At 38.4% G+C, this 26,812-nt stretch overlaps 3 protein-coding genes across 4 annotated transcripts; 1 reads left to right on the top strand and 2 right to left on the bottom strand.

Annotated features, from left to right (window-relative positions):
* Positions 1–1,851: 1,851 nt before the first annotated feature.
* Positions 1,852–12,552, bottom strand: camkk1b (calcium/calmodulin-dependent protein kinase kinase 1, alpha b). 2 transcript variants are annotated; one of them, XM_026193600.2, is made up of 17 exons: positions 12,393–12,552; positions 9,593–9,924; positions 9,454–9,501; positions 9,306–9,359; positions 9,169–9,220; positions 8,933–9,066; positions 7,127–7,163; positions 6,996–7,017; positions 6,768–6,856; positions 5,950–6,149; positions 5,734–5,787; positions 5,564–5,637; positions 4,937–5,024; positions 4,724–4,852; positions 4,135–4,238; positions 2,586–2,636; positions 1,852–2,225 (listed from the first exon to the last, which is right to left on the bottom strand). In XM_026193600.2, the coding sequence occupies exons 2-17, from the start codon at positions 9,845–9,847 to the stop codon at positions 2,144–2,146; spliced, it is 1,473 nt and encodes a 490-aa protein (XP_026049385.1). In that variant the 5' UTR covers positions 9,848–9,924; positions 12,393–12,552; the 3' UTR covers positions 1,852–2,143. The 2 variants fall into 2 exon arrangements, with proteins under 2 accessions (XP_026049385.1, XP_026049386.1); XM_026193601.2 differs by lacking the exon at positions 2,586–2,636.
* Positions 12,553–13,289: 737 nt separating this feature from the next.
* On the top strand, positions 13,290–15,988 carry LOC113036891 (vacuolar protein sorting-associated protein 37D-like). Its single transcript, XM_026193476.2, has 4 exons — positions 13,290–13,476; positions 14,227–14,398; positions 14,488–14,561; positions 15,507–15,988. Exons 1-4 carry the CDS (start codon positions 13,369–13,371, stop codon positions 15,903–15,905), a joined length of 753 nt encoding a protein of 250 aa, XP_026049261.2. The 5' UTR covers positions 13,290–13,368; the 3' UTR covers positions 15,906–15,988.
* A 2,705-nt stretch (positions 15,989–18,693) lies between these two features.
* On the bottom strand, positions 18,694–25,573 carry LOC113036968 (dicarboxylate carrier UCP2-like). Its single transcript, XM_026193616.2, has 6 exons — positions 25,156–25,573; positions 22,945–23,152; positions 20,916–21,119; positions 19,253–19,354; positions 18,996–19,176; positions 18,694–18,915 (listed from the first exon to the last, which is right to left on the bottom strand). Exons 1-6 carry the CDS (start codon positions 25,279–25,281, stop codon positions 18,816–18,818), a joined length of 921 nt encoding a protein of 306 aa, XP_026049401.2. The 5' UTR covers positions 25,282–25,573; the 3' UTR covers positions 18,694–18,815.
* Positions 25,574–26,812: the final 1,239 nt, after the last annotated feature.

Raw genomic sequence — 26,812 nt, 5'->3', positions numbered from 1 at the left:
GTCAGCTAAAAATATATAAAGATTACCATACATTTTTATGAATAACAGGTGATAACAAGGAGTATAAATTGTCATCAAGTGAGCAAAAAGATTAACACGATTAATCGGGCCAGTCTTTCTTTTGGTTACAAACTGAGATTCAGCTGTTTTTTGTTATGTAATATTAAAACAGAGTTACTAAGATTCTGGAGCATTAAAGTATCTTTATTAATTGAAAGAAAAGGGGGTTAATTAGCTTTAGCTGTTCACGCTCTGGTGACAATTTCTCTCTATTATTCTTTAAGATTTAACTCTTATTTATAATGTTGTACTTTAAACTGTGCCACTTTTTTTCTGCAAGTCAGGAAATAGAATAATCCACTTGAAATCAAGCCTATTTAATGGACAATGACAAACTCATCCTGATATTTAATTTTATTATTCTTGTTTTGAAAATGGAACTGTTAATTAGATTTGACACTCATGGCATTATATCACTGTCTGATTTAACTTTTCCTTTGTCTGACTCAAAATAATTGGTGAACATGAATGGGGTTTTATTGAGAAACACGTACAGGAACATCTTTTTTATTTGAAATAAAATATGTTAAAAGATTATCAATAGCTCTGATGTTCATCCTGTAAAACATGGGTGCTAAATCAGGTATTCTACCACAGCAGTGTAGAGGGAGAATAAAGAGATGCGAAGAGTATGTTTTGTCTGATTAACATGGTCAGACAGATGAAGATGAGAGAGACAGATGACTTCATAATCTATTGAAAGAGCCAATGTAACATCTCATCATGTAGTTAGAAGCAAGCAACAACTCATCAAACCCGAGCTCTACACCTTTATCTGGAGCTCCTTTGACAATGTGAGCTCTGTGTTCGAGCTTCTCCACCGCAATCACATGGTACCAGCTCATATCTCTTTTATTGGTCTTTACCTTTTCCTTTTTTTTTTACTCTCTACTTGTTGCCTTTGTATCTTTTCCATATTCTGCTGTTCAGACTATCAGAGATATTGTTCCACCTACTACACGCAACCCCAGAAAAACCTTCAGCCCACCTGTACTACGGTGAAGCCTGCCTCTCTAAATCCAGCTCAGTGCGATAAACTTGAAATCTGTGCTGATCAGGGCGTTGTGCTGTTACTGTGAAGCTGTGATGGTGATTGGCAGTGGCACTCTTGCTCAGGAATTTTAAATTTTGCAGCATCACGCCTCGTCCTCACTACTGAAACATCTATTTTTGCTGCACAAGAAGAGAGGAGGGTTGTGATATAATACACTCCGGATAAAACATCTTAACAGTGGCAAATAAACGTGATTGATCATTTAAGAAAAAATGATTCTCCCTATATTTTTCAGCTTAAGGATATATGTGTGTGTGTGTGTATATATACACACACACACACATATATATATTCACGTTTATGTGTCCATAATAAAGTGTCCAGTTCAGCGCTCATATAACCGTATAAAATTTTAGAAAGCTGTTTTTGAACTACTGTAATGGTGAGGTGGATCTGCGGCTGATTGTTATAGCAGTGTCCATGGTGCTAAATCGTCTATAGCTTAAGGGTCCTTCAGCAGGGCAGGTTGTTGAGTTTGAGTTTGTATAATTGCTGCATAATGCTTCCCTCTACTGGTCAAAAGCATGAAGAGCAGCCGATATACAGAATCATTAGAAATAGTGGTAATGAAGAAGTGTGCATTCATGCGTGCACAGCTGTAGCAGCCACTGATAGTCAACCTAGAAACATTCAAATAAAAGTCATTATGAAATAATAGGTTTTCTCAAGGCTGCCATCTAGTGTTTAATAGTCAACGCAACAAAACTAAACGTGACAGAAGAAACGTGATTCAGTCATTGTTTCAATAGTTTATATTTTGTTATCTTCAACAGCTGTAGGAAAATGTAAAAATATCTTCATCTTCATGGAGTATATTTACTTTTTTAAGCCTGGATGGAAGATAATATCATCTTTTTCTGTATTTTCATGCACTACAAATCTTTACTTGAATATTCAGTAAATTTACAAAATGACCACAATCTTCTCCTCTAATGTCAAAAGCAACAACGAACAAAAGAATTAAGAGAAAAAGACACAAATAAATGTACAAAAACATACTTTCTGTGTTTTAAATCCATGTGAGCCAGATTAATCAGCACTCTCTGTAAAAGCTTCATCTTCATACAAGTCCTCCAACTCTCCTTCTCTGCTTCCCTCTCTGCTGACTTTCCTGCAGGCGACAAACGCTCAGTCATGTCGTTGAAGGTGCAGCACTATGTGAGATTGCATGTGAGGAAGAGGAGGGAGGAGGGGTCACACTAGACTACAAATGTTATGGCGTACTCGTCCTTCACAGCAAAGCTTATCACTTGCCCCCCAACATCAACCTCAATAGGACGCAAGAGGGAGGAAAAGCCAACACAAAGCAGTTGTCAACAACGCCATGTGTCCTTTTATTTTTGGTACAGCTCGTTGCTGAGAGATTTGTGTTGTCTTGTTCCTCCTAAATCCTCTTAAGGTTGAACAAACAACCGATGAGCTCCACTAAGTATGAAGCATCTGAGCTCAGCCTAAATGCTTAAAAATTTACCTCAAGGAAGGATGAAGGTGAGACGAAGACCCCAGTAAGCCCCAAGAACCACTGTAAGAAGGAGATGTGACGTAAGAGGCCTGGTTTTAAAGTTTGTAATGCAGTTTATGACAAACACAAATTTTACTTTAGAAACGCAGCAGTTGGTTGTGGACAGAAATTTTGGGGAAAATTGCTTTTTTGCTTGAGAGTTAGATCAAAAATTTGATGACAGCTATATGTCTGTTTATATTTATGAATGTGAAGCTACAGCCTGATACTGGCTTAGCATAAATACAAGAGAAGTGCAGGAACTGCTGATCTTAATTGTAGCCTTAATCTTTAACAACTCTTTCAATCTGTACAAAAGAGCGTGTTGTGGATTTTGGGTGTGTTATGTGTAGAATGAAAGTCATTCATTTGCAAAGTTTTGTTTTTACATTTCAGTTTTTACATGTATTGTGTTACTGTGTAAGATTGTGAGGTGCTGTTATCCAGATTTTGAGTGATGGTAGCTGTTTTTGCTGCTGGCTAGTGCTTCATATTTTACTGATAGACATGTTCTCTGCAGAAAAAGATCAGTGAGTTCAATTCATTAATTTTGTGGTTATACGTAAATAAGATGAATAAGATCACTTTTTTAAGCTATTTTTGCCCACCAGGTTTTTTTTCCAATGACTGAAAAACTTGAGCGTACAAGCAGTCAAAATAAAATCAAGCAATAGACGAAGAAACAGAATAAATCTACTTCTGTGATCATCCATTAATAATATATTGTAATTTGTGCTGGAATTTTTTTTTAAATGTCTAAAAAAAACAACCCCATTTGTTAGTATTATACTATGATAATGCGTTGGAAGATTAACCTGGCTCAGGCTAAACATGAAGTTAATTCTGACCTGGATCAAAGTGCCGCACTACGTCATCCCTCCAAGAAGATCAATCTAAAAAGTTTTGATCTTCTTTAAGCTGGCTGGAGCGCCAATCAATACCTTTCAGAGTGTGGAATATTTCTGCCTTTAATTTGATTTAAAAAGCGTTGCCATTATTAGCTCAAATGATCAGAAGATTTCAGTATTTACTCATCACATGTGTCAGATGGGCTTCACATATTTTGCTGAGTGGGAGACTGCAGCTCTGTGCTGTAGTACTGCTGGTAGCTGGGTAAGTGTGGAGGAGGATGTAGCTTCTCATCTCTTCTCATGGAGGCGTAATTAGCTGTGCCCCCCACAGACCGTTAATGGAAAACAAAAGCAGCGCAGCCACTACCGCTGCCACCGGGGGCTCCCACTTAGCTTATCAGGAGAGGACAAATGCTTTTACCTGCCTGCTGATCGTTTAAGGACACAACAAATACAGTGTAAGAGCTACTCGGTATTTGAAGATTAATGCTCTTGATATGCTGGAACTGTAGATCTCCTATGTGTAATATGGGAAAGAGACTCTACATATGAACTGATCTATTTTTATCCAAGCATCTGCTCGCTGCTTTGCTTTGTTAGAGGCCTAATCGCAGAGCTGGCAGTCTGGCAGAGCGGCGCAGGCAGGATTTGCAGAGTAGGCTACTTACGTAAGAAGACCTCCAGGGGCAGACATGGACCTCTCCGCCCGTCTGCCCTGACACTCAAAGGGATTACTGAAAGACCGCTTCCTCAGCATGGACTTCACAAGAATCTGAGGGACATCAGAGAGAGTATCAGTGAATTCCCATTTGATTTACATTTTTGGTAAACTGTTGAGCTGCAAATCTTAGTTTTTAATTCTATTATATAATGAAAAAATAATTTAAAAAAATTATCCCATGCAATGTTAAGCATGCAATATGTCTTCTAATGCATGCTTCTGGAGGCAGGAGGTCTGAGCACTTCAAAATCATAATAACCCACTGATTTTTTTAACCATTTTACTGTTACTTTTGTGTTCTTTCTCTCTTTTCTCTTGCGTGGTTTTGAAGCATAAAGGACTGAAGTAATTGAGTTCTACTACCAGATTACCATTTAAAACATGCAGATGAGATGTTTTTGTTTCTTTTCATTGTTGTTGTTGCGTTACTTTAACACATTCAAATTACATTACTTTTTTTTTTTTTTTGCAAAGACCACAGTGCCAGCTGCAGGTACTGTGGTCTTTGCATGATCAATCAGATGTGTGCGACTCACCACAGTGGAGAGGCTGGGGATGAGTTTAATGCTGTTCTGCACCTCCTCCTCAGTGACCTCAACAACCGTGCAGTGCTCCTCCTCCAGAGGGAGAGGATTTGCACCGTTCTCTGTCACCCACGGATGGAGCTGCATCCGGACCACATATGTTCATTATAATTGATGTTGTTTCTGTGATTCTAGGATGTAGATGTGATAGATTTTCCTTCTCACCTTAATTTCTGGGATGGTGATTCTTGTTTCAGGGTTTTTATCCAGCATCCTTTCAATGAGCTCCTTCAGTTCATTACTTATTAATGGCCTGTCAAAATAAAAGAGTCAGAAAAATAAGTGGATAGGAATTAAACACATTTAGGTATGTTAACATGTGACATGAAGCTACTGATGAATAATAATATATTATACAATAATATTAAATATCAAATCATTATAGACTGAATGTCAGTAAGTTCCAAAATGCTAAACAAGTGAGCACAAGTTTATAAAATATTTAAAGCGCCGATGAAAAAAAACAGCTAGCTGACAGAAGATAAATGAATTAAAGTAAAAACACAAATTACTGACTCCTTACCTTTAACTAGATTTGATAAAACACTTATGAATAAAGAAAATAACAAATTATAATCAAATAAATGATCAGAGACCAAAAGCAAATAGATTTGTTCCCATTTTTTGCTTGATCTCAGGAGAAATCTATTCAATGAATCTATAAGAAACTACGATTTTAACCCATACTGGTCCTACTATATTTTAGTCTTATGTATCTACATAGAACATTTACACAAACCTTGAAAGTCAAAATCTGATATTGTCTACTGAACAATCCTACAGTTTGCTTACGTCTCTGGAAACTCCACAGGTTTGTTCTTTATCTTGTTGTGTAGAGAAACTATGTATTCATCATAAAAAGGACACTAAAGCAGGAAAAATAGAAGAAAAGGGATTCAAATGTTAAACGACTGATGTAAAAGTGTATTAATCTACAAGCATCATGCTGCAAACATGCTTACCATCCCAAAGACGAAGCAGTACAGTGTGACTCCCATCGCCCACACGTCTAATGCCTGGCAAATAAACACAAATGATCACCGTGACACCACTGAAAGGCTCTCAGCTGGTTCGCTAAGCATCACTTCTTGATACTTTCTCTCAACTAACACAGCCTGATATGTAAAATCAAAGCATAGTTAAATCACTGATGACCAATAGGGAAAAGATTGTCTCACTTTTCCACTGAAGCTCTGCTCGTGTTCGGTCATCATCTCCGGAGCCATGAAGGCCGGCGTCCCCGCTGTGCTTGACAGAAGGGCGTCTGTCCCCTCAAACTCTTTGCTCACACCAAAGTCTGCTATCTTGACGTGGCCATCATCTCCCAACAGCAGATTAGATGGTTTAATGTCCCTGTGAATAATCCTTTGGTAGTGTACTGCACAAAAAAATATAGATTTAACATTAATTTACATTACATTTACATTTTTCCTGTTAAGTTTATTATTTATGTACAGTTTTATATTCTAAAGTTAAAAAACAGCTTAAAATTAACCTTTGAATATTTTCTCAAATATTTTTCTTTTAAAGTCAAATATTATCCAACAGCTTATCTGACCCAGATCATGGGGCAGCTGTCAAAGCAGAAACACCAGACTTCACTGCCCCAAAGACATCCTCCAGCTTTTCCAGCAGGATACTGAATCATTCCCAAGCTACTGAAGAGACACAATTGAGGACATCCTCCTGTCCAGGGTGTCTTCCTGGATCTGAGACAGATCCTGACTGCTTTTGGTCTCCACACACCTCAGCTTGATATTGTAAAAGCTCATGATGAACATATTTGCAGTTAGTAAAATCAACTTAGTTAAGCTGCTAATCGTTTTGAAATGTGTAGCTGTGACAGGAACGATCATTTGGGCTTAATTTCATATGGAAACAAATTGTAGACACAGATATTCACCCATTCCTGCCTTGAGGCTTATGAGTGAAGTGAATGCAACTGAACAGATATGTAAAATCAGATAGAAATGTGTCAGAAAGTCTGTGTACTTACAGTACTCTATTCCAAGGACAACGTCTCTGAAGTAAAAGCGAGCCTGCTGCTCCGTTAGAGGGTTGTCAGTAGGCACCTCCATCACCGGTCTGACCAACATGAGAGGTGCACAAAAGCAGAAACTTACATTAAATAGTCATGCTGTATCTAATCATCATGGTGGCATCCCCAACTCAATAAAATCCCAATTCAGAGCTCAATAGAATACATGAAAGCACAACAACATACCCTTTTGTCACCAATTCGAAGGCTTGAAGACAGATTAAAATGAGATTTTAATGACTTCTTGCCTTCTTATTGAAAACAGTATTGCAGCAAAATAGATTCATAAATTATAATAAATATAAATTATTGCCTACCCATGTGAAGTCCATCTTCATCAGGATCATCCAGCACCTGGAAGACACAGTAACTGATGTTTATAATAATAGTAATATTATTATTATTATTATTATTATCATTATTATTATCATTATTATTATCATCATTATTACTACTACTACTATTATCATCATCATCATCATCATCATCATCATCATCATCATCATCATTATTAAAATAATAAGTCTTTGGCTCCTTTCCCTTTGCTAGTGGAGAAAGTTTAGTCTTTTTCTAGTCTATCGTTCTGTCCACCACAAGCACATTTTAAGCACAAGGAAGCAGCACAAAGGCCAGTGACACAGTTACAGTGTTTGTTTGTTTTTAAACATCTTTTACAAAGACTGACTCAAACAGGGATAGAAGAAATAGATGGTTTTGGTTTTCTACATTAATACAACCAGGAAGTGTAAATTATCAGATTAATGATGGGATGACACAGGCACAGTTAATCTGGCATGTTTTTCATCGGCAAGAGCAACCAGGGCTCAGGCACAGGGTGAACATGCAAACTCCACACAGAAGAGCGGTCAGTACTCGGGTTTGAACCCACTGCTGTGAGGCAATAGTGCTGCCCTCACCTGGTAACTAGCCTCTGTTAAATCTACACTGTAGGTACGTTTTAACCCCAAGACGCTCTAAAATCTTAAAATGTAACCTGACGTCCAGCGCTCTGAAAATGTACCTACACCTCTCATTGATTCAGGCTGAATTGGCCTATTTTCTACTCCTCCTGTGCATTTCCAGCCTCAGTTTTTGAGTGTATCAGTAAGAAAATAACAACATTGCCTCAGCATAATATGTCCACAATTCTTGAAGGGAGATTTTGAAAAACGATTGACGTGAATGTGAGGGAATGTTCAAAGATGTGGAAAAACCTGAGCAATAGATATGTTTTCCTCCAGAGAAAAAAAAAACACACAAAAAAAAAAAACCTGCCCCACCAGGGAAATACATCAGAGGGTTTTTTTTATTTGTTTCTATTGTGGCTGGCACCACATAAAATACTGGGCCGTGACCACAATGTAATTAACACTACACACAGGGATGCATGCTGGCAACCGCGTCAACCACATACATAGGTTACGTCATAAGCTCTACGAAGATTCACTGCCGAAGTCTAAATCAGCCGTGAGATGTTTCCATCACTGCAGACTGGAGTTGGACCTTACACCAGTCACTAATGCAGAATCATTTCACCCAGCAATGTTTATGGTACCGAACGGAAGACAAAAACCAGATGTGAGCAGATTCTTTTTAGTCCATTGCTGGAGGTTTGAAGCTGCCAACAGCAGGGACAACTTTAGAAGTTGCTCGTTATGTTTTCTAGAAAGAATAAATATCAGTGATTACTACAGAGTGAATCCACTGGGAGAATTCAAGACAAAAGCCTGATATTAACATACATTAGTGTGTACCATTGCGAAGGGGCTTAAACCACCCACCAACACTATCTAATATCTGCCTTTTTCCTGGATCAAATAACAGCTCATGATACGAAGCATGTTGAAGATGTCACTTCTGTGGGGAATCACTCTGTGACTCTGTGTAAGCCACCATTTCCCTGCATCTCTGCTTGAACCTTAATCCAACATATTATCCAATCCAAAGTTGCATTCCGCTCTGTATTAAAAGCAGAAAAAGACTTTTCTATTATAAAGTGTTTATTGCATTCAATATCGTGCATACTTCAGCACAACTTTCATTCAAAGCTGAAATGTTTGTCGTGTTTATTTGTGTTGTTCTAAGCTTCCAATGAGATTGTAAGACTGAGTCCTCGTACCAACCTCGATCAGTTTGACAACATTATGATGGTCCAGTTTCTTCAGGATGGCGATCTCCTTGTACACGCTCTCCAGAGGCAAGGCGGCTTTAGGGAACGGATCCTGCTGTGACTTTGACCCTGAGGTTGGCAGGCGGCCTGGAATGTATACACATACATACACACACATAACCACTAAAACCACAGCAAAAATGCCAAAAGGGAATTAATACTTATGACTAAGAATACTTATTCACTCACGCAAAAATCCACACTGCCTCATCAGCTTCTTCTTTGAAACTACTTTCATTGCCTAAATGAATTAAATAAAGCAAATTGTGGTAATAAAGGCAAACTGACATGTAAATTCTTCAGTATAGTTTAATCTTTTGACTTACATAGTGCTCTTCTGAATCTTCATTATAAGCCAATTTCACTACTCCATACGAACCCTGGAGTGAAACACCAAAGGTAAAAAGGTTCATAAATCGCATTCCCTCACTTCTGTATTACCAGAGTATATGCTATATCATGATTTTAATTTACCTTTCCAATCTCTTCCTTTAGTTTATACTGGTTAAGCTGGATACAGTCCTACATAAGTGAAGGATAGAATTCCATTATCTGATCAGTAAAATATCAAATTATTTAAAAATAATGTGAAAATAATGTAAGAATATCTCACATCAACGCCAGTGATTGACACACGTTTGGTCTCAATGGTTGGCTGTCGGGCCATGCGACTCCCTCTCTCCTGCAGAGACATTTTCCTGTCTGAGAGGCGAATTCGGTTGGTGTTGGTGGTCCTTGGACCACCCGACCTGTAGCCATTAGGAGGGGTTAAACGGTTGGCGGCCACGTTCATGGCTGCCACCAAGTCAGCAAGCTCGCCGTTGTTCTCCAATTCCAGCTCTGGCCTGCTGACGGTGTCAGCGCTCATGGTGGTTAACTCTGACTCACTCACAGCTCAGCGTCCCAGAGATGTTTTGGTGAAGAGCTAGAGGACGCATCATGGTGCTGACAGGTTGAAGCAGAAACAGAGGCATGACGAGATTTTGATACTGAGATCTTTGACTGGAAGAAAGTACTACTGCATAGCCTCTGTCAAATATGTTGCTTCGATTTTTTTTGAGTAGTACTTCTGTGTTGACATTTGCATCAGCTCTGATTCATACAAAAATGTTCTGCTGCATTTTAATACAATATTAACATCTTAATGCATAATATTGCTGGCTGTGACCGCACCAAGAGTCAGTGCATCTACATCTGTGGCGATGAGGTTCAATGTTGCCTCTCATTAAGACACACATTAAAGGAGCAGGTTTTCCAACCTTGTTAGAGTCTGTACAGACAGATTGTGGGATGTTGGCTAACGCCTCAGGGTGACACTGTCACTGTAGATGTAACTATGACCTTCTGACTGTCTTTGTATTTGTTTTTGATAAGACTACAATGCTATGGCATTTCCGAGCATCTGGTTACATTTTTGCCTTAAATTCAATAGAGACAGAAGATTAACTAAAATAATGACTGATTTTTAACATTTATAGTAAATCTTAAAGGAGGCACACAGGTAGGATTAAAACTGTTATCTCTTTATTTGTATGCAAACATTTAATCATATAGTACACCATAATGCAGCCAGGTCACCACAAGATTTATCACCTTTATCACTTTTTTTGAAAAATTTAAAGTTGAACTATTGAAATGTTGGGTTTAATTACTTTGCACAACTGTTCTTAAGTGTTCTGTTATTGAAATATACAAACATGCAATAATATCCAAAAATCTCCTTATATGATTTTTGTGACTTTAAAACAGCAGGATGCCTTGATATTTTTAGATTTATTTCTGCACTAAAGCCGCAGCAACTGTTGCATTGTGGGTAATGTAGGCACCAGAATTTGTGGAATAAAGAAGAAGCCCAGCAATGTTGTTGTTATTTGACTGCATAAGAGTTGAGGGTAAAATATAAACAATCTGATGTTAAAGTGTCACGTGAAGATGTGGTAAATTTGGTCTTCAGTAGTAAAAGGAGAAAAATGCAGTTTCAAGAGTCCAAAGGTGTAAAACAAAATTGGGCTCTTATGATCTGGATGAGGTTTTCAGATCATAAGAGTTAGCGGGAGCCAAAACAGACTTGTTGACAAAGGACAAAAGGAAAGACGTGACTAATTATACAGAGGACTGATTACACAACAAGACAATTAAGACAGGGCGGGCAATCGCAAACAAGGACACTCAGACAGGAGAAGACAAGTCACACATGGAAAAGGAGTGAGTGAAGACGATGAGATAAAGTACAGATGAGTGAGATGAATCACAGGGAGGAGAAACTACCAACGTAAGGCAAGACAGAGAGGAAAAGACAGAAACACTGGGACACTACAAACACAAGAAATGAATAAGAATAAAATCCAACCAGGAACCAGAACCCAGAAACAGAAAGTAATGTTTGTCCTGTAACACTGAAAACACATGAACATTAACTGTCTCAGGAGTCTTTGCAGTCTTAGCAAAAAACTGCCCGTAACCAAAACAAGTGACTGTTTACTTCAGGTCGGTGCAGTGATAACTAATGAGACAGTGAATAATCACAATACTTCAAACTACAGCTCATGTACTGTGAAAGAAAAATCACAATTTCATGGAGGGACAGAAAAAATGAAAAGAGATGTGCTGAAAAGTGAAAGGACAGCTTTTAGCACATCGTGTCAAAATGAGAGTTTCACATCAGTGATTTTGTTTTAATAACTAGCAAAATTAAAATTCACGTGATTGCTCTGAAGCCATACTTCAGAGGACTAACTTTTAAACTTACGTACAAAAAAACTCGAAATATCAACCTAACCTTGTTTGTTAGTTGTTGTTCATCCCCTCCATGCCATAATTATTTCTTATTTACTCACAACATGCAGCAATCACAGACTCACAGGACTCTTTTCACACTTTTTCTGCAAACTTTTGCGAACAATAAAATGTGTTGTGCTTTTTGTGCAAATAGAAAGTCTGGTTAAGAGAAAGGCCCGTTTGTGGTTTGTGAGTTGAAATAATCCTTTGAGGAGTTTGGAGTTATATAAATAATGACTTCTGCAAACTCCAGCACAAGCATAGATAAGATAAGAAGTGATGTGAACAGAAACAAAGGCAAAGACACAGAAAAGGAGAAATCCTAACAATCAGAAGGTGCAGATAACCATTAACTCTTTATGAGCAAGACTTCTGTTGCCCATAATGCAAAACTGAGAACTGCAAAGCTTTTTGTGAAGATCTGTAATATTTCAAGACGACACAATTTGCACATTTAAAAAGTAATGTTGTTATAAATTTTTAAAAAGGAGAAAAGGACCTAAGAAATGCAAAAAAAACCTAAAATAAAACCCTATAACCTCATTAGAGCCGTCTTCAGCATACCACACACACAGTAAAACACATCACTATGCAAAATTTTAAAAAATTAAGTACAAGCAGAATCGCTTCCTCACCCAGTGGACATGTCCTGTGTTCAGAGCTGTGGTGGTAAATCTGAATGTTGTCTGGACATGAAGCGCCTCTCAGTCTCAGTGCAGGACTTTCACTGACGGACGGCAGCGCTGGACTTAAGGATTAACTGAGGCTACATATAGCCTCAGTTATTCTGAGGGCAGCAGTGGTCATGTTGACAGGGTGATCAAGACAGGACAAGGCTAGACAACAGAGACACACAAAACCAAGAATAATCCCACAGTGATAGCGACAATATGTCAACAACACACACTCTCACAATATGCTGTGCACTGCCGTTTTCTTTTCATCCTTTACTGTGATAAATACAGCAGATTTATATAAAAAGTATGCAGTATATAAATACTAAGGTCTTTAATCATTACAAGTTACAATTCTTTTAAATTATTTTGAAATTCTCTAGAACTCATCTTGAACAAATATTAAGCATGGCAAGGAAACTATTTATGTAATTTATTGACAAGAATAAATAACTACCAGCATTATCTTCAAAGGCTTTTTCCCAAGTCTTTGATTCATTAATAGATGATGTGTTTCAGTGATTTTTACACATTCAAACTCAGTTTTAAGACACTCCCAAAGAAAACCACACAGACCTTTTTGTGTGAAAGGTTCACACAAGCTTAAAGAAGCATTTTTACCAATTTAGTTATTGGATATTATTTAACCAATAACTAAAGTTATTATTTAAGTTAAACTAAAACATAAATATGTTTTAGTTTAACTACTTTCGGCAGAAAGTAGCAAAAATTACAAAAAAAAAAAAAAAGCAAAACATTTCTTTCTCCAGGATTTCAAACTTTCAAAGGAAGATTCATGTTTACTTCCACAAGTTCTGCAGTAGTATAACCTCTGACTGTCTTTGAATGCAGCATCAACAGCTCCCGAAGGACGCTTCAGGAGCCAGCAGGTGTTATACTGAGGAGACAGAGAGCATCCAGAGCACGGACGGTCAGCATGTCTCTGCCGGTCCGGTTTCACTTCGGCGTCCGCAGAACCAGAGAGCTGCGAGAGCTGCTGGAAGACGAGGACAAAATAACTCACATGGCCAGGAGCAGTGAAAAGGTGAGTGAAAAAGATGTTTAAACTAACACGAATAAGAAGTATTCGGATTCTTTTAAAAGTGCAGCGCTTAACAAATTCATTAGACCACGTTTCCCAAATTTGAGCCTGCACCCTTGAGATCTCCGAGAAGTAAATAAGTGAAGTAAATAACTGTAATTTGGCATCTTAATAAAAAGAAAAATGTTAATATGCTTTATAATTTGTTACTCCAAATTTATTCCAAAATTGATGGATAAAAACAATAATTATATGTTAAAACTACAAATATAATGTGCACACATGTAAATAAAGACAGGGAGAAAATTATTTTCGTAATTACCAACATGGTTAATTGAGGGCATTGGGTGGTAAATGTGTTAAGTAGGTTACTCTACTTCTGCGAAGTATTAATGACACACAGTAAAATACTCTAAGAAATATTAAAAATATTCATACTTGTTACATAAAAATGGTCCCTGTCAATGTCCTACTATTCGTCAGTGTTATAAAATCATCAACTAATTATTATTATCATCATAAATTCACAGTAGGACCTCTTCCATTTTATAATCTTTGACTATCAAGCATTTAATATTTATTGCTTTAAAAAGAGATTTAAACAAACATTATAATAGCGACTAATACATTCCTCCCAGTTGATTAATCAATCAAACATCTTGGGTCTGCTGTTGTTTACTTTTGCACATATAAGGGAAAAGCACAGCACTAATTCATTTCTTGTTTCTAAAACAAGATGTGGTGCTTTTTTAGTTTCAGAGGCTCCAGCAGGCTGCGCAAAAGACACGGATTTCAAATCAAAACCTGGCCAAAGTCAATCTTAGCCAGAAACCCAAATTTAGAGATGCAAAGCTGCTGCTTGCAGTGAAGTACAAGGAGCTGAAGAAACTCAGAAGCATCATTCAGGCCAAACAAGATCAACTCGGTAAGTGAACGCCCTTCTGGTCTGATTTTCTTTGCCTGTCCAAAAACTATTTAGACAACATGCTGAAACACTTTCATTTCTCATTATAGCAGAAAAATACAGTGTTCATTATGCTCACTGGTGTCTCCTGAACAAGATCAGACATTCAGAGGAGGAGTCTGAGGTGAGGAAACAATGTTTTTGGGTTGTTTTTTTTTAATAATTTGCAGAGCCACTTTGTTGATCTGTGATCAGTGAAGTATTTTCTTTAATAACACACTCAAATACCTTGTTGTTAATAAGACGATAGTAACTAAATCTCACTGCATTACATCAGAAAGATCTGCAGGATCAAGATCTGTAGGAATGAAAGGTTTGCCAAGTAAATAAAAAAAATAAACAAAACACAGGATTCTTTTGTTTTTTTCACATTTATATTAATTCAGGAGTAATATCCCTGCGTTGGCTCAATATGTTCACTCTGTCTGGCAAAGTTGTGGCAAACTATTATCCCATTATAAAAATAGTCCTAAAACACAATAAATATATAGAGTTTGGTCAAAAAGTATTTGGACAGAGACAATGTTTTTCTAATTTTAGTTTTGTACAAAACCACAATTTTTCTATTTTAGCAACTTAAGGATGGCTTGTTTCACCTGCATTGACCCATGTTGTCTGTTCACAGCTAAATCTTCCAAATGCAAGCACCACACCTCAAATCAACTCCAGGCTTTTTATCTGCTTAATTGACAATGACATAATGAAGGAATTGCCCACACCTGCCCTTGAAATAGACTTTGAGTCAATTGTCCAATTACTTTTGGTTCTTTTAAAAAGAGGGTGGCACATGTTAAGGAGCTGAAACTCCTAAACCCTTCATCCAATTTGAATGTTGATACCTTCAAATGAAAGCTAAGAGTCTAGACAGTATGCCCATGTCCATTATATAACTTCCATTGGAATATGTTTCATTAAACAGTTAAAAAAAAAAAAACTTGTGTCAGTTTCCAAATATATATGAACAGCAAGCTACATTTTTCCCACTTTAATACCCACAAACATTTCAGATTGATGCTGGAGCCAAGTTGTGCTCTGCAAAACGCCTTCTGTATGTGTTTCTGTCTCACAGCTACTGTTTCAGAGGTTTACAGATGGAAAGACAGCAATACAAGATTTTTTGGAGCTCTTTGTCAGCTCCCAGAAACTCCACCACATCAGGTTGGTCCTGATGAAGAACCTGCAGGAGATAATCCGAAATGAAACAAAAACAGCACAAAGGCTCAGTGAGGCTCACTATTTGTCTCTGGGCCTTCCTGAGCAGGTCAGTTTGACCACAGCTGCTGTCTTACCTCCATTCCTACTGGTGCTTGGCGCCCACATAAACACTGTCCCCTGTATCCAGCCTTCGCTGTTTTGCTCTGATGAGGATGAGCTCCTTCGAATGGGAGTGCACCTCCGAGGCCGCAAACCCATCAGTCTTCAGCCACTGAACGTGCAGCCGAGGAGGCACCAACCAGCACCGCACTGAAGTCATGGATTTTTAATCAAATTTAGTCTGGATTAATGTGTTTGTTGTAATAAATAAATAAATAAAATGAATATTGAAAAACAGTAAAGCATGGGTAGAAGAATATATTCAGTTATATCAGAAAAAAACTCAGCAGGTTTATTGTTTATTCTGCAGAAAGGGGTTCTTTGGGGACTAGACCATTTATTTAACTGTGCAGGGACCAGAATTAGTTAATTTTCAGCTTGTTTGGACTGATGACTGACCAGCCACTTAAATCACCCTCAACAAACTTAACATGGACATTTTAAAGAAGCTACCAAATGCAAAGTGACTAAAGATAAAGCGCTTCATAGCTCAGAGTTTTATTTATTTTATTTTATTTTATTTTTTTTTTGGGGGGGGGGGATCATCCAACTCCCCTCAGAAACAGTTCCTAATGTATTTACTCTGCTGCTGTACTTTGAGTTACACATTTTTTGAAGCCTCACAACTCTATGAAGACCTTGAAATCTTTGAAAGGTAGCGTTTTCTTTTCTTTTACTGTAAACGCCGTCAGTAATTATAAACTGGTTAGAACACAGTAATGTTTTCTCTGTGGTGAACTTGAACTGCTCACTGACACTCGATACCTGCAGCCATTTATGCCCAGAGACTCCTGCCAAGGTCAGAGAAGGAGCACAAACAACGCTTCCTTCATGATGATGTCCACGCTCAAAGTCTTTTGATAAAAGACCAACGAGTCCATGTCCTGCTTTGGCTCAACATGGACTCGCCTGAGCGGACATTAGGGTTAGCCTGGGTGCCATGTGGTCCACCACACTTTGCCATACCAGTTCAGCCATGGAGATGATTAGCAAGGTGGACCATGTATACGGGCTTTTGTTCCAGCACAGACTTCAGTTTCATCTTTGTCAGCAGCGTCTTTTGTCCTGCAAGACTCAAACTGGGCAATTTTCTTGTCTGTCAGCTGGTTGTTTTGTGCTGTTCACCTCCGTGTCTCTGCATTGTTTGGCAGGAAACTCGATTATGTTTGAATATGCGGATACTTTTGTTAATAAGCTTGTATACACACCAAGAATGATACAAATGGCATAAGAAAGATGAACTATCATAAAATATTTGTAGGAGCTTGCATCCTCTAGCCTGAAAAGTCTTTTACTGGCTTGAATCTCACACTTAGGTGGTGTTTTATCTCTGTATTGTTTCCCTGAAAGGTCTCATGGGGGATTATACAGAAGAGTATCTGTAACAGCATCCAGTAGTACAGCAGGTATATAGTAACACATGATGAGGTTCATTGTGTACGTGTGTGGGTCAACATTTGCCCCCCTATAGAAAATCTTGTCCTTTTATTTACTGCCTTCTTATTTCATCTACATTTTATTCATATTTTTAAAACTTTAAACAGGACAGTCCAGTTGGTCAAAGCATAAACCATACATTAGACATAACTGACAGGCATACAAGTGCAACAGACCAAGTGAACCAGTATACTTATACATAGAGTCTAACTCACACACAGTCAACCTCGTATATGAGGTTAGAGAGAGGTTAAGAGATAAAAATGCCCTGACCCAGCAATACATTCACTTAAAAAAAACCCAACAAAAGTCACAAAGCAATAATTTTACCCAAAATACAGAAAATATATGAGGCTTACAGGGAGTTTTCCCACAGTAGCTTAAACCCAGTGAGCAAACATATGCTATGAGTGCTGAGTTCAAGTTTTCAATGAAGACTGAGACATTTTAGAAGACAAATATTATGTCGGATTTAATGTAACCCATTTAATCTCATCTGTCACAATACTGATCTGAGTTATATAAAGGTCTAAAACTATGTCGGAATTATATATCTATGCATTTTGAGCAGATATTGAAATAATAACACTTTAGCATAACTTGTCATATGACCAGAGAAGATGGTGGGTTCAAAGCCACCAAGCAAAAGGTTATTGATCACGGTAACTAAAAGAGGCTTATTTGTTTTGGTCATCATTATCCAGCACCCACTGAGAATGAGCGACTTATTGCTGGAATTGTGAAGCAGCAAACCACAACAGTTTGCTCAACACCCTTACTCCTGATTTACCTCCTACAAAACACAGGTAGACTGGGTGGGCAAATGTCTATGCACCTCAGGATGATATAGAGCTGGCCCACCATTACACAACCAGAATGAAAGCTGTTGTTCCTCCTGAATCTGCAGTTATAATAAACAATTTGCCCTTTTCTCTAGTATCCAGGAACATGCCTTTCTGAAGAGTGTGAGTAGAGTATACATGTTATCTCAGTAGTTTCAATTATGGCCTAACATAAAACAAACATTTCTACCTTATCCATGAAATAAAATAAAAATAAAAATAGGAGCTGCTCATTCCAAAAGGTGTTAATTGTATGCTTTGGGAAAATTCAGTATGAAATGGGATAATTACTCTGGGCTACATATTTACATACATTTGCACTTCCTATATTCTTTTTTACAGCCTCAGAAACATGTTCGACCTGTTCTGTCAGTATATATCCAACAGTCATTTGTTACCTTGCACATCTAAATTCAGCTTTGTGCTTCTCCATTCATGCGTGTATTACTACACTTGGAAGCAAAGGCAATGAATGCATACACTTGCCTAAGAAAGATACAACTTAAAGAATGCACTGTGGGCATTTTGTCTTGTGCGTCTGTTCAAGTGTGCCAGTAAACATTAAAATGCCTCGTGTGAAAAGAGGGCTTTTGGAGATATAAGAAAAGAATTAGTAAATATTTAAATAAATGCTTTTTTTTAAAAAATCAATCATCACTGCAGTTTCTCCTTGTTAGATGTGCACTTTTATTCCTGAGGTTGAAAAGGTCTAAACCAACAACAATAGCTGTGCTACAATGGCTTCAGTATCAAACCAACAGGCAAACAGGTCCGAGCAAAGATTTTCAGAACTGCTGAAACCTCATCACAGCTCTCTTTATCTGCTCGTAGCTCACAAACATCACAATGTTCCAGGAACCCAGGCGAAGGAATGAGGGCACAAAGCTGTGAAAGAAATCAGATGAAACAAGAATGTGTGTAGGAGTCACTCTGTCATGCTTGGTTTTCAAAAATACATTCCTTACCCCTTGTAGAAAGCTGTTGGTCCTTCTTTAATCAGCATGGTTATAGCACAGTTAACAGCACCGCTGTACTGCCCAGGCACTGAGTTCATGAAGCGTGTCTTTATCACATCCACAGGGGATGCTACAATCGTGGTGCAGAAACCGGCTGCACATGCTGCGGTGAAGTGGCACGGCATGTTGTCTGCAGGAAAAACTGATTTGTTATTTAAACAAACAAACACGACGCTGGAGAGAGCGTTAGAAAGATTTGCACTTACCTGTCATCAGGTTATACTTCAAGATGAGCTCTTTCATTATGTCATAGGTCACAAGCTCAGAGCAGTTTACGATGGCGTTACGAGTTATATTTGGAAGACAACCTGTAAGAACAGCAAACATATAGGAACACTTTTCTTTCTCTGGTGAACTCAGTCTTAAAAAACATCCTGCGCTGTCATCAAACAGTCATGAAAATCAGTCATGATTTTCACTTTGCTATAAAGAAGAAATTCTTCTACTGGCCTCAACAGTTAACAGCATCTCATTTTAAATCAGTTTCAGCAGCACACTCATGTCATTATCAGCAGAAATTTGCAATTTTTTTTTCAAAAAATGGAGTGAGAGGATAAAAAACAAAAGTAAATATAAGTTTAAATTTGTGGCATATTTGCTTATTCCTTAAAAATCTATTGTGTAACTTATTTAGGGCTTTCAGGGGAAAAAATGATCATGTAGAAGTTTCACTGGCTGCTAATTTATAAAAAATATCCACAAGTCCCTCTGGAAGCAAGTCTTGCCATTCAACAGCCATCGTGGTAACATCTCTGGGTACTTGCTGTATTTGGACTGTTGTTTTGAAGCATTGTCTAAATTAATTCTAGTTTTAATGGTTAAAGGACACAAAAAAATGCATATATTGAACTATTAACCCACACTGATTAAAAAAAGCACATAGAAATGTAATGACTTCACCGCCAAATAAGGTTTAGGGTTAAAAGTTAAAGCTGAGAGTCTGCACTCAAGAATGTAGAGTTATGAAAAATGTGTCACTGTCCAAAGATTTCTAGACTCTACTGTATGTCTTATTCACTAATAGAAATGGGAAAAATAATTGTCAATTGTGGGATTATACAGATTTGTCTTCCTTGGGGAAAACCTTGTGATTTGATTACCAACAATTCCAGGGAGTTTGTTCAGTTCTGTTATGTTGCAAGCAGCTAACGTAGTTTTAAGCCCTTTTTTTAATTAATCTTAATTTTCTTCACCAAAACAAATTCAAATCACTTGTTGTGTTTTTGTCAGTCAATAGAGGAAGCACTTTTTTTCTGGAGCCACACAGTATTTTCCCAAACATACAGTAGTTTCATGAACACCTGAAAAAGACTCACATGTAAAATCACTGTGGTTCCCCTTTAGGAAGACTAATCTGAAAATGTGCTGGTTTATCCAGAGGTCATTGTGGGCTCTCTGTCAGATGCCTGAAGTAACGCAAGCGTCACATCTTTGTTTTGCAACATAAAATCTGCACATAAGGCAGCCGGTTTCTCTGAGAAATGCTCGGCCAACAGAAGACTCCGTAAAATTCTGGGGACAAGTCAGTTGAAGTCAGTCACCTGTGGTCTAATTTGTGACGTAACATAAGTGTTAGGCTGCAGAAACCATAAAAGCACCACTAACTTGTGTAAGTATGATTTTTACTTTTGTTTCCCTCAGAGCTTATATTTTTAACATGACCCTAAACCCTTGCTTTTTGCTTTTTTCCTTTTTGTTGACCATGATGTTACAGCTCAGAGGCTGACATGAATCATCCCTGTGGCAATCTATGAGAAATATAATGATATAAGTCATAACTGCTACAAGATGACCGCTGCTCAGTGGTGTTAGGGATGTCATGTTGTGCAATAATAACACCTAAACCCTGTGGAGTGTATTTTAATATACCTTTCCAGAGGCCTTTAAAACCTTCGTCCCTGGCAATGGTCCTGTAGGCATCAGTCGTGCTGCTGTATCTCTTGACAGAGCCGCTCTCAGGCCGCAGGGCCTGAGCCTGGAACCTGACTTTCACCACGTCAGTGGGCTGAGCAAAAGCCACGGCCATGGCTCCTGTGGTGGAACCTGCCAGCAGTCGACTCCCGAGTCCAGCATCTGTTACGCAAGCAATTGATTTATGACATGTTGGTGCCTCAAACAAAGACACACACAGCAATTAGAGATCAAACTTGGTGCAGTTCGGATAATCATAGTGAAACCTGGATGCACAAAATTTTTCAGTTATGCTTTTAATATGAAGCGAGTTAATATTTCACTTTCTATTTGGTAGATCCTCTTCTCTCAGGTTTCAAGCATCATTTCCTACTGGGGTAGACATACACTGTTTTCTTTGGTAGAACATTATTCATTCAAACTGGTTTAATTGATAATTTCACTAAATAAAGCAACAAGCTAGGCCAGAGATTATAGTTTGGAGATGTCCTCATCAAGGTCAGGCAGATGTCCTTATGCCTTTGGGAGAGTTTAAAAACCAGAGAAAAAGTGAAAGAGAGGGTTGGACATGGAAATGAGAACAAGCGGGTGTGTTGTTGTGTCTCTAATTTCTGAAGTTTTGTTGATCTGGGTGGAAATCTGGATTGCTTAATAATGCCACAGCGGCATAGTTAGAATAGGTGAGGCCTCCAGCATAAACACATTCCTTGAAAGAGGACATTTTGTCCCACACGCCATCAGACTGTTTAACTCCTCTCTGGAGGGGAGAGGGAGGGGAAACAGGAGGACAAAGGAGGGGGGAACAACTAAGCTGCAGTGCCTCTGCACCTCACTGTACAATACCTTGTGCAATACTTTTTGTAAATAGTCAACAGTGCAATAGACTCAATACTTGAAATGTGCAATTCACTTGTATTTTTATTTTTTATTCCTATTTATTCTATTTATCCCCTTTGTATATTTTATTTATATTTGTCTCTGTATTTATATATGTGTGTGTGTGTGTGTGTGTGTGTGTGTGTGTGTGTGTGTGTGTGTGTGTGTGTGTGTGTGTGTGTGTGTATATATATATATATATAACAGTTCTGTAACTGTAACTTCGGTCGTTGCTGTGCTTTTTTTGGAAGTGGAATTTCCCAGAGGAACCCACCCGAGGGATTAATAAAGTTCTATCTTATCTTATCTTATCTTATCTTATTTTTTCTCCATGGCTTACATCATGGAGGCATTTTCTGCAAAACAAGTTCAGGCGATTACGGTTTAGACTTATACTCATTTTAGTCTGAGTCTGATTTCCGGTTAGATGATCAGGACTTTTCAATTTCTGAAGTTTATTTTCAGATATTAGGAAGGGAGTGTTTGAGCTCATTAGCCCCTTAAGAAATCTTAAAAAAATCTAAACTAACCAGTTGCTCTAAACATCAGTTAAACGTCTCTTTCTGAACATAATTTCTTACATGTTTATACCTGCCGACTGGCATGTATTTCGTAACAGCTGTGAAACACTGACATCAAACTCACAGTAAAGGAATTTTTGCACATCTGGATCACCTGCAAGGATTTTATCTGTTTTCCATCTGTACCACCTTTAGCTGTGATAATTTTAATTATTAATCAAAACAATAAGACAGTGAGTCCTTCATAAAATAATTGTATTTGAAGCTCATTTTGGGGTTTTTTTTTTATGTTTATTTTTACTTTAACCAGGAAGTGCCGTAAATTAAGATCTCTTTTACCAATGGAAACCTGGCTTTAAAAGTTCACCATTATAAGGTTTGTTTAAAAAAAAATCTAAATTATAACATAAAGAGACATCGGACAGAAACAATAAATCCATCCAAACAAGGCAAATAATACAAAGTCCAGCTCAAGACCAGCAACAGGTTTAACAGGTTAAATTTGTTTGGTAGTTGTGAAACTCCTGAGGTACACTGGCTGTAAACTGCTGTGTACTGAGTTGTGGGATGTGGTTTTGATGCAGACATACTTTCTGAGCCTCGCGTGTAGAGCTGCTTCATGGTGTCATACATGCCGATGCGGATCGAGGCAAAGCTCATCTGCCTGTGCAGCCCTGCCACCAGGCCGCTGTACAGACTCCTCGGCCCCTCTGTCTTCACCATGGTGAAGATGGTGCCAAACACACCTCGGTATTCCGCCCTCTGGCCTTTCAGTAAGGGCTTGGATTCACCTTGCACCTGAAGAAACATAATAACAGGTTCAAGATGTGCCATCAGCCTCACTGCCTCACTTAGAGGGAAAATGTCCACATATGTCTGTGATCAGGCTGCTTTCTTAATTGTTAGGTTACATTCGTGTAACATGCAGCCGTGTTGAGATATTTCTGAGCATATGCTTGAACTAGGGGGTTGGACAACATGAAAAGCAGTTTATCTTCTAGTCAGCCAAAACACAGGTATTGGCTGACAACAATCTATATCTATAGTATCCTAAAAATGCTCATGTGGTAACATTATGAATAAATGTTATTTTTTATGCTCTTAGACAGATATGGCAACTTCAATGATTTTGGGAAAACTGACACTCACTGGTAATTTTGTTAGTTACGCCTGTAAAAAAAATAAAACAAACAACATTGTTTTTAACAGGCGTTAACAGCCTGTTTCAAATAACTCCCAAGCATCTCAATAAGATTTCAGTCTGGAGTTTGATAACGCCAGTTCCTACTTTGACAAGGCCATTTGGGGTGGTTATAGCTCAGGTGCTAGAGCAGGTCATCTGCTAATCAGAAGATTGGTGGTTCCATCCCTGGCTGCTTTAGTCTACATGCCAAATATCCTTGAGCAAGATACTAACCCCAAGTTGCTCTCCGATGCATCCATCGGAGTATGAATGTGTGTGAATTGTAGATAGAAAAAGCATAGCAAAAATTGCTTGCTTGAATGGGTGAATGAGGCAGAGTAAAAAAGCACTATATAAGAACCAGTCAGTTTACCATTTAGGAGCAGGATAAGGATCCAAAACACTAGTGTGTTTCTTGCATAACTCAAGTGTTTTTGGGTTTGAAGGGACAAACTTATTGCTGGACATTCTCCTTCAGGATGTTCTGGTAGAGAGCAGAATTCATGGTTCCATTAGCTACAGCAAGTCGCTCAGAAGCATCAAAGCAGCTCGACACCATCACATTCCCATCACCTCTATACCTCTGACCCTAGCTGAAGTGAGGCCTGCAGTTCTTCAGATGTTGTACTGGGTTCTTTTCTGTGGTTCACTGGAGTCCCAAAGCCTTAGAAATGACTTTCCATTTCCATTTCCAGACTGATATCTTTCAGTGACTTTTTGTTTTACATGTTTTGTTTTGGTTTTTTGTTTCTTTGAATTGTGTCATATTTTAGCCTACTTCACTTTTTAGACTGGCAGTAATCACACCTGGGTGTGGCTAGTGAAATTGAACTTTGCTTTCTTAAAAATGTGAGTGGTCACAGTAAATTTTACATTTTCACACAAGGCAAGGTAGGTTTGGATATCTTGTGTAAAATGTGGAAGTAAATTTAAAGGTAATTTGATATACAAAAAGAGGTGTTTACAAGGGTTATAGAGCTAGTTATGCAGCTATTTGGTGGTTACCTGTTTTGGTATTTACATGTTTACACATTTGAATGTTTACACATGCATGTTCAAAGCAGTAATAAGTATGTGTTATATCTACCTAGTTGGTTTTTCTGCATTGATCTGAGTATAACATTTCCTGGCTTCTTAGAGCCCAGTGAAATATTGATGACGGCGGCACACAGGAAGTGTTGGTTTTTGTTGTTGCTGTGTGCTGAGAGTAAAGAGGCTGGTAAGACAGTTAACTGTCTCCATCGTGCTGTTCCTAATTATTCAGGGAGATTCCATCAAGTGAACCCTCACGTTACACTTGTTTCTTTAATAACTCAAATCATCAGTTAAAAACGGACTTTGGGGTTTCGGTAATTTGGTGATCTGAAACATTTGAGTGTGACAAATATGTTAAAAGAAAGAAAGAAAGAAAGAAATCAGGAAACAACACTTACACGATAAGCTGAGCCGGGTCGGGGTGAGGGGGGTGTCCCTGTGCACCAATTTTTCCACTTTTTTTATATTCTGAATTGTGTTATACTTTTTGTTATAAAATATAAAGCTCTTAATTACCGAGAATATTTTGAGGTGGCTATAGTTGCAAATACCATGAGGTGGGTGGGGCTTCCTGATGCCTCACCTGTAGCCGGACTTTGGCGGTGTCCAGAGGGAAGGTGACTAGGTCCGCCACGCAGCCTGCTGTTCCAGCTGAGAAGATTTTAACAGCAGTTGTGGGCACCAAATCAGCCGCTCTCCCTCCAACCATGATCAGTGCCTGAGCTCAACAGCAAGCCTCAGCAACAACAAAACTTAAATAACAAAGTGCGCATTGAAGGACTAATCATCATTTCATCCTTCGTGTACGGAAACGAATAAAAGCGATGTAGGTCAAGCTCCATGCAAAAGAAAGTTTGGAGTTTGAAGGGAACAGCGTCGTTGTGCCATTACACAGAAACGCTCACGACAAGAAGTCGAAAGCAAACTGAACTAAGTCGGTATCTTTGCATGTCAACAAACACCTGACTGCGCAGCCGACGAGTGAAGCCTGGCCCATATGGCGTTATTTTTGTGCCACTATTCTGAGCGCACGTAAAAAAGGTTTGCAGGTGCAAGTGTTGCATTTTGAGGAGAAATTTATTTTGAGCGAAGAAAAGCTGAATTTGAGTGAACAAAATTCATTGCTGCATGCAAAAAATGTATATCCGTGTTTGCTATTATCCATATACACACGCACAATAGCAGCCCCTCTCGCTCAGTTTTTGTATTTGCGCTCGCAATGTGTCGCTCACGCTCTCAACATTTCTGCCCGTGCACGCTCAACTCTTTCTGTACACCGTTATATTTGTGCCACAAAACCAGCCAATCACAGACTTGGATGCAAAAAAATCTGATTGGCTGTTTTTGTCTCCAATCAGCTCGAAAGGACGAAATGCAATATCCCAGAATCCATTTCGTCCAAAGCTCAAACGAGGCAGTGGCGGAGGAACACAGAGTGGCGGAGTTTGAAATATTACTCTTTCTGGGACACAAAATAAACTTTTAAGATATTTTCATGTTAGAATGTAGCTGTGTGAACTTCAAATATCTGCTCGATTTATCAAGACATCACATATTTGCATAAGTGCTCCAACGTTTTCGGAGATGCCTGTTACCCACCAGCTGACCGGGTGGGAACTCGGGTTAAACATAATATATAAGGCTGAACTGACAAAAAAATCACCAACTACACCACCAGGTATTATAGGAAAAACCATAAAGCCTTTGAACGAAAACAAACGCTGTTGTGACAGTGATGTACACTGTCTTGTTGGTATATATGTATGATTTGTATCACCTTCATGTTTCCAGCTTTACAGCTGTGGCTCCAGCAAACATCAGCTGATACTAGAAATTAATTTTAAATAAATTCTAACAACAGCTGATCAATTTTGAACGTGCTGCTGTTGTTGTTTAGCGCAACATCCGCTGGTTTCCTGTTTCTGGTGCAAAGTGGGAGATAAACAAACAAGAGAGACGATCAGCTGATCATTGATCAGTTTCATGATTGAAGTAGCAACAGGAGAGGGAGGGAGAGAGAATGAGGAGAGAAGAGGCAGCTAAGACACAGAATAACTCCAGCTTTGTGTCTTTTTTATTCTCGCTGAAGTCTTTTCCCCTCAATACGGATGTATTGTAATTGGTCCAGCCCAGAGTTGATTATTACCAGCTGGCTAATCCACCACCTTTCATTGTTTATACCATTACAAAAACAAACAAACTAACATAAAAATGAAAAATCACCATTGGCCCACCGGGCA

The sequence above is a fragment of the Astatotilapia calliptera genome, chromosome 14, assembly GCF_964374335.1.
Source record: "Astatotilapia calliptera chromosome 14, fAstCal68.1, whole genome shotgun sequence".
Lineage (NCBI taxonomy): Eukaryota > Metazoa > Chordata > Actinopteri > Cichliformes > Cichlidae > Astatotilapia > Astatotilapia calliptera.
This window is presented reverse-complemented; position numbering and strand designations above follow the sequence as displayed.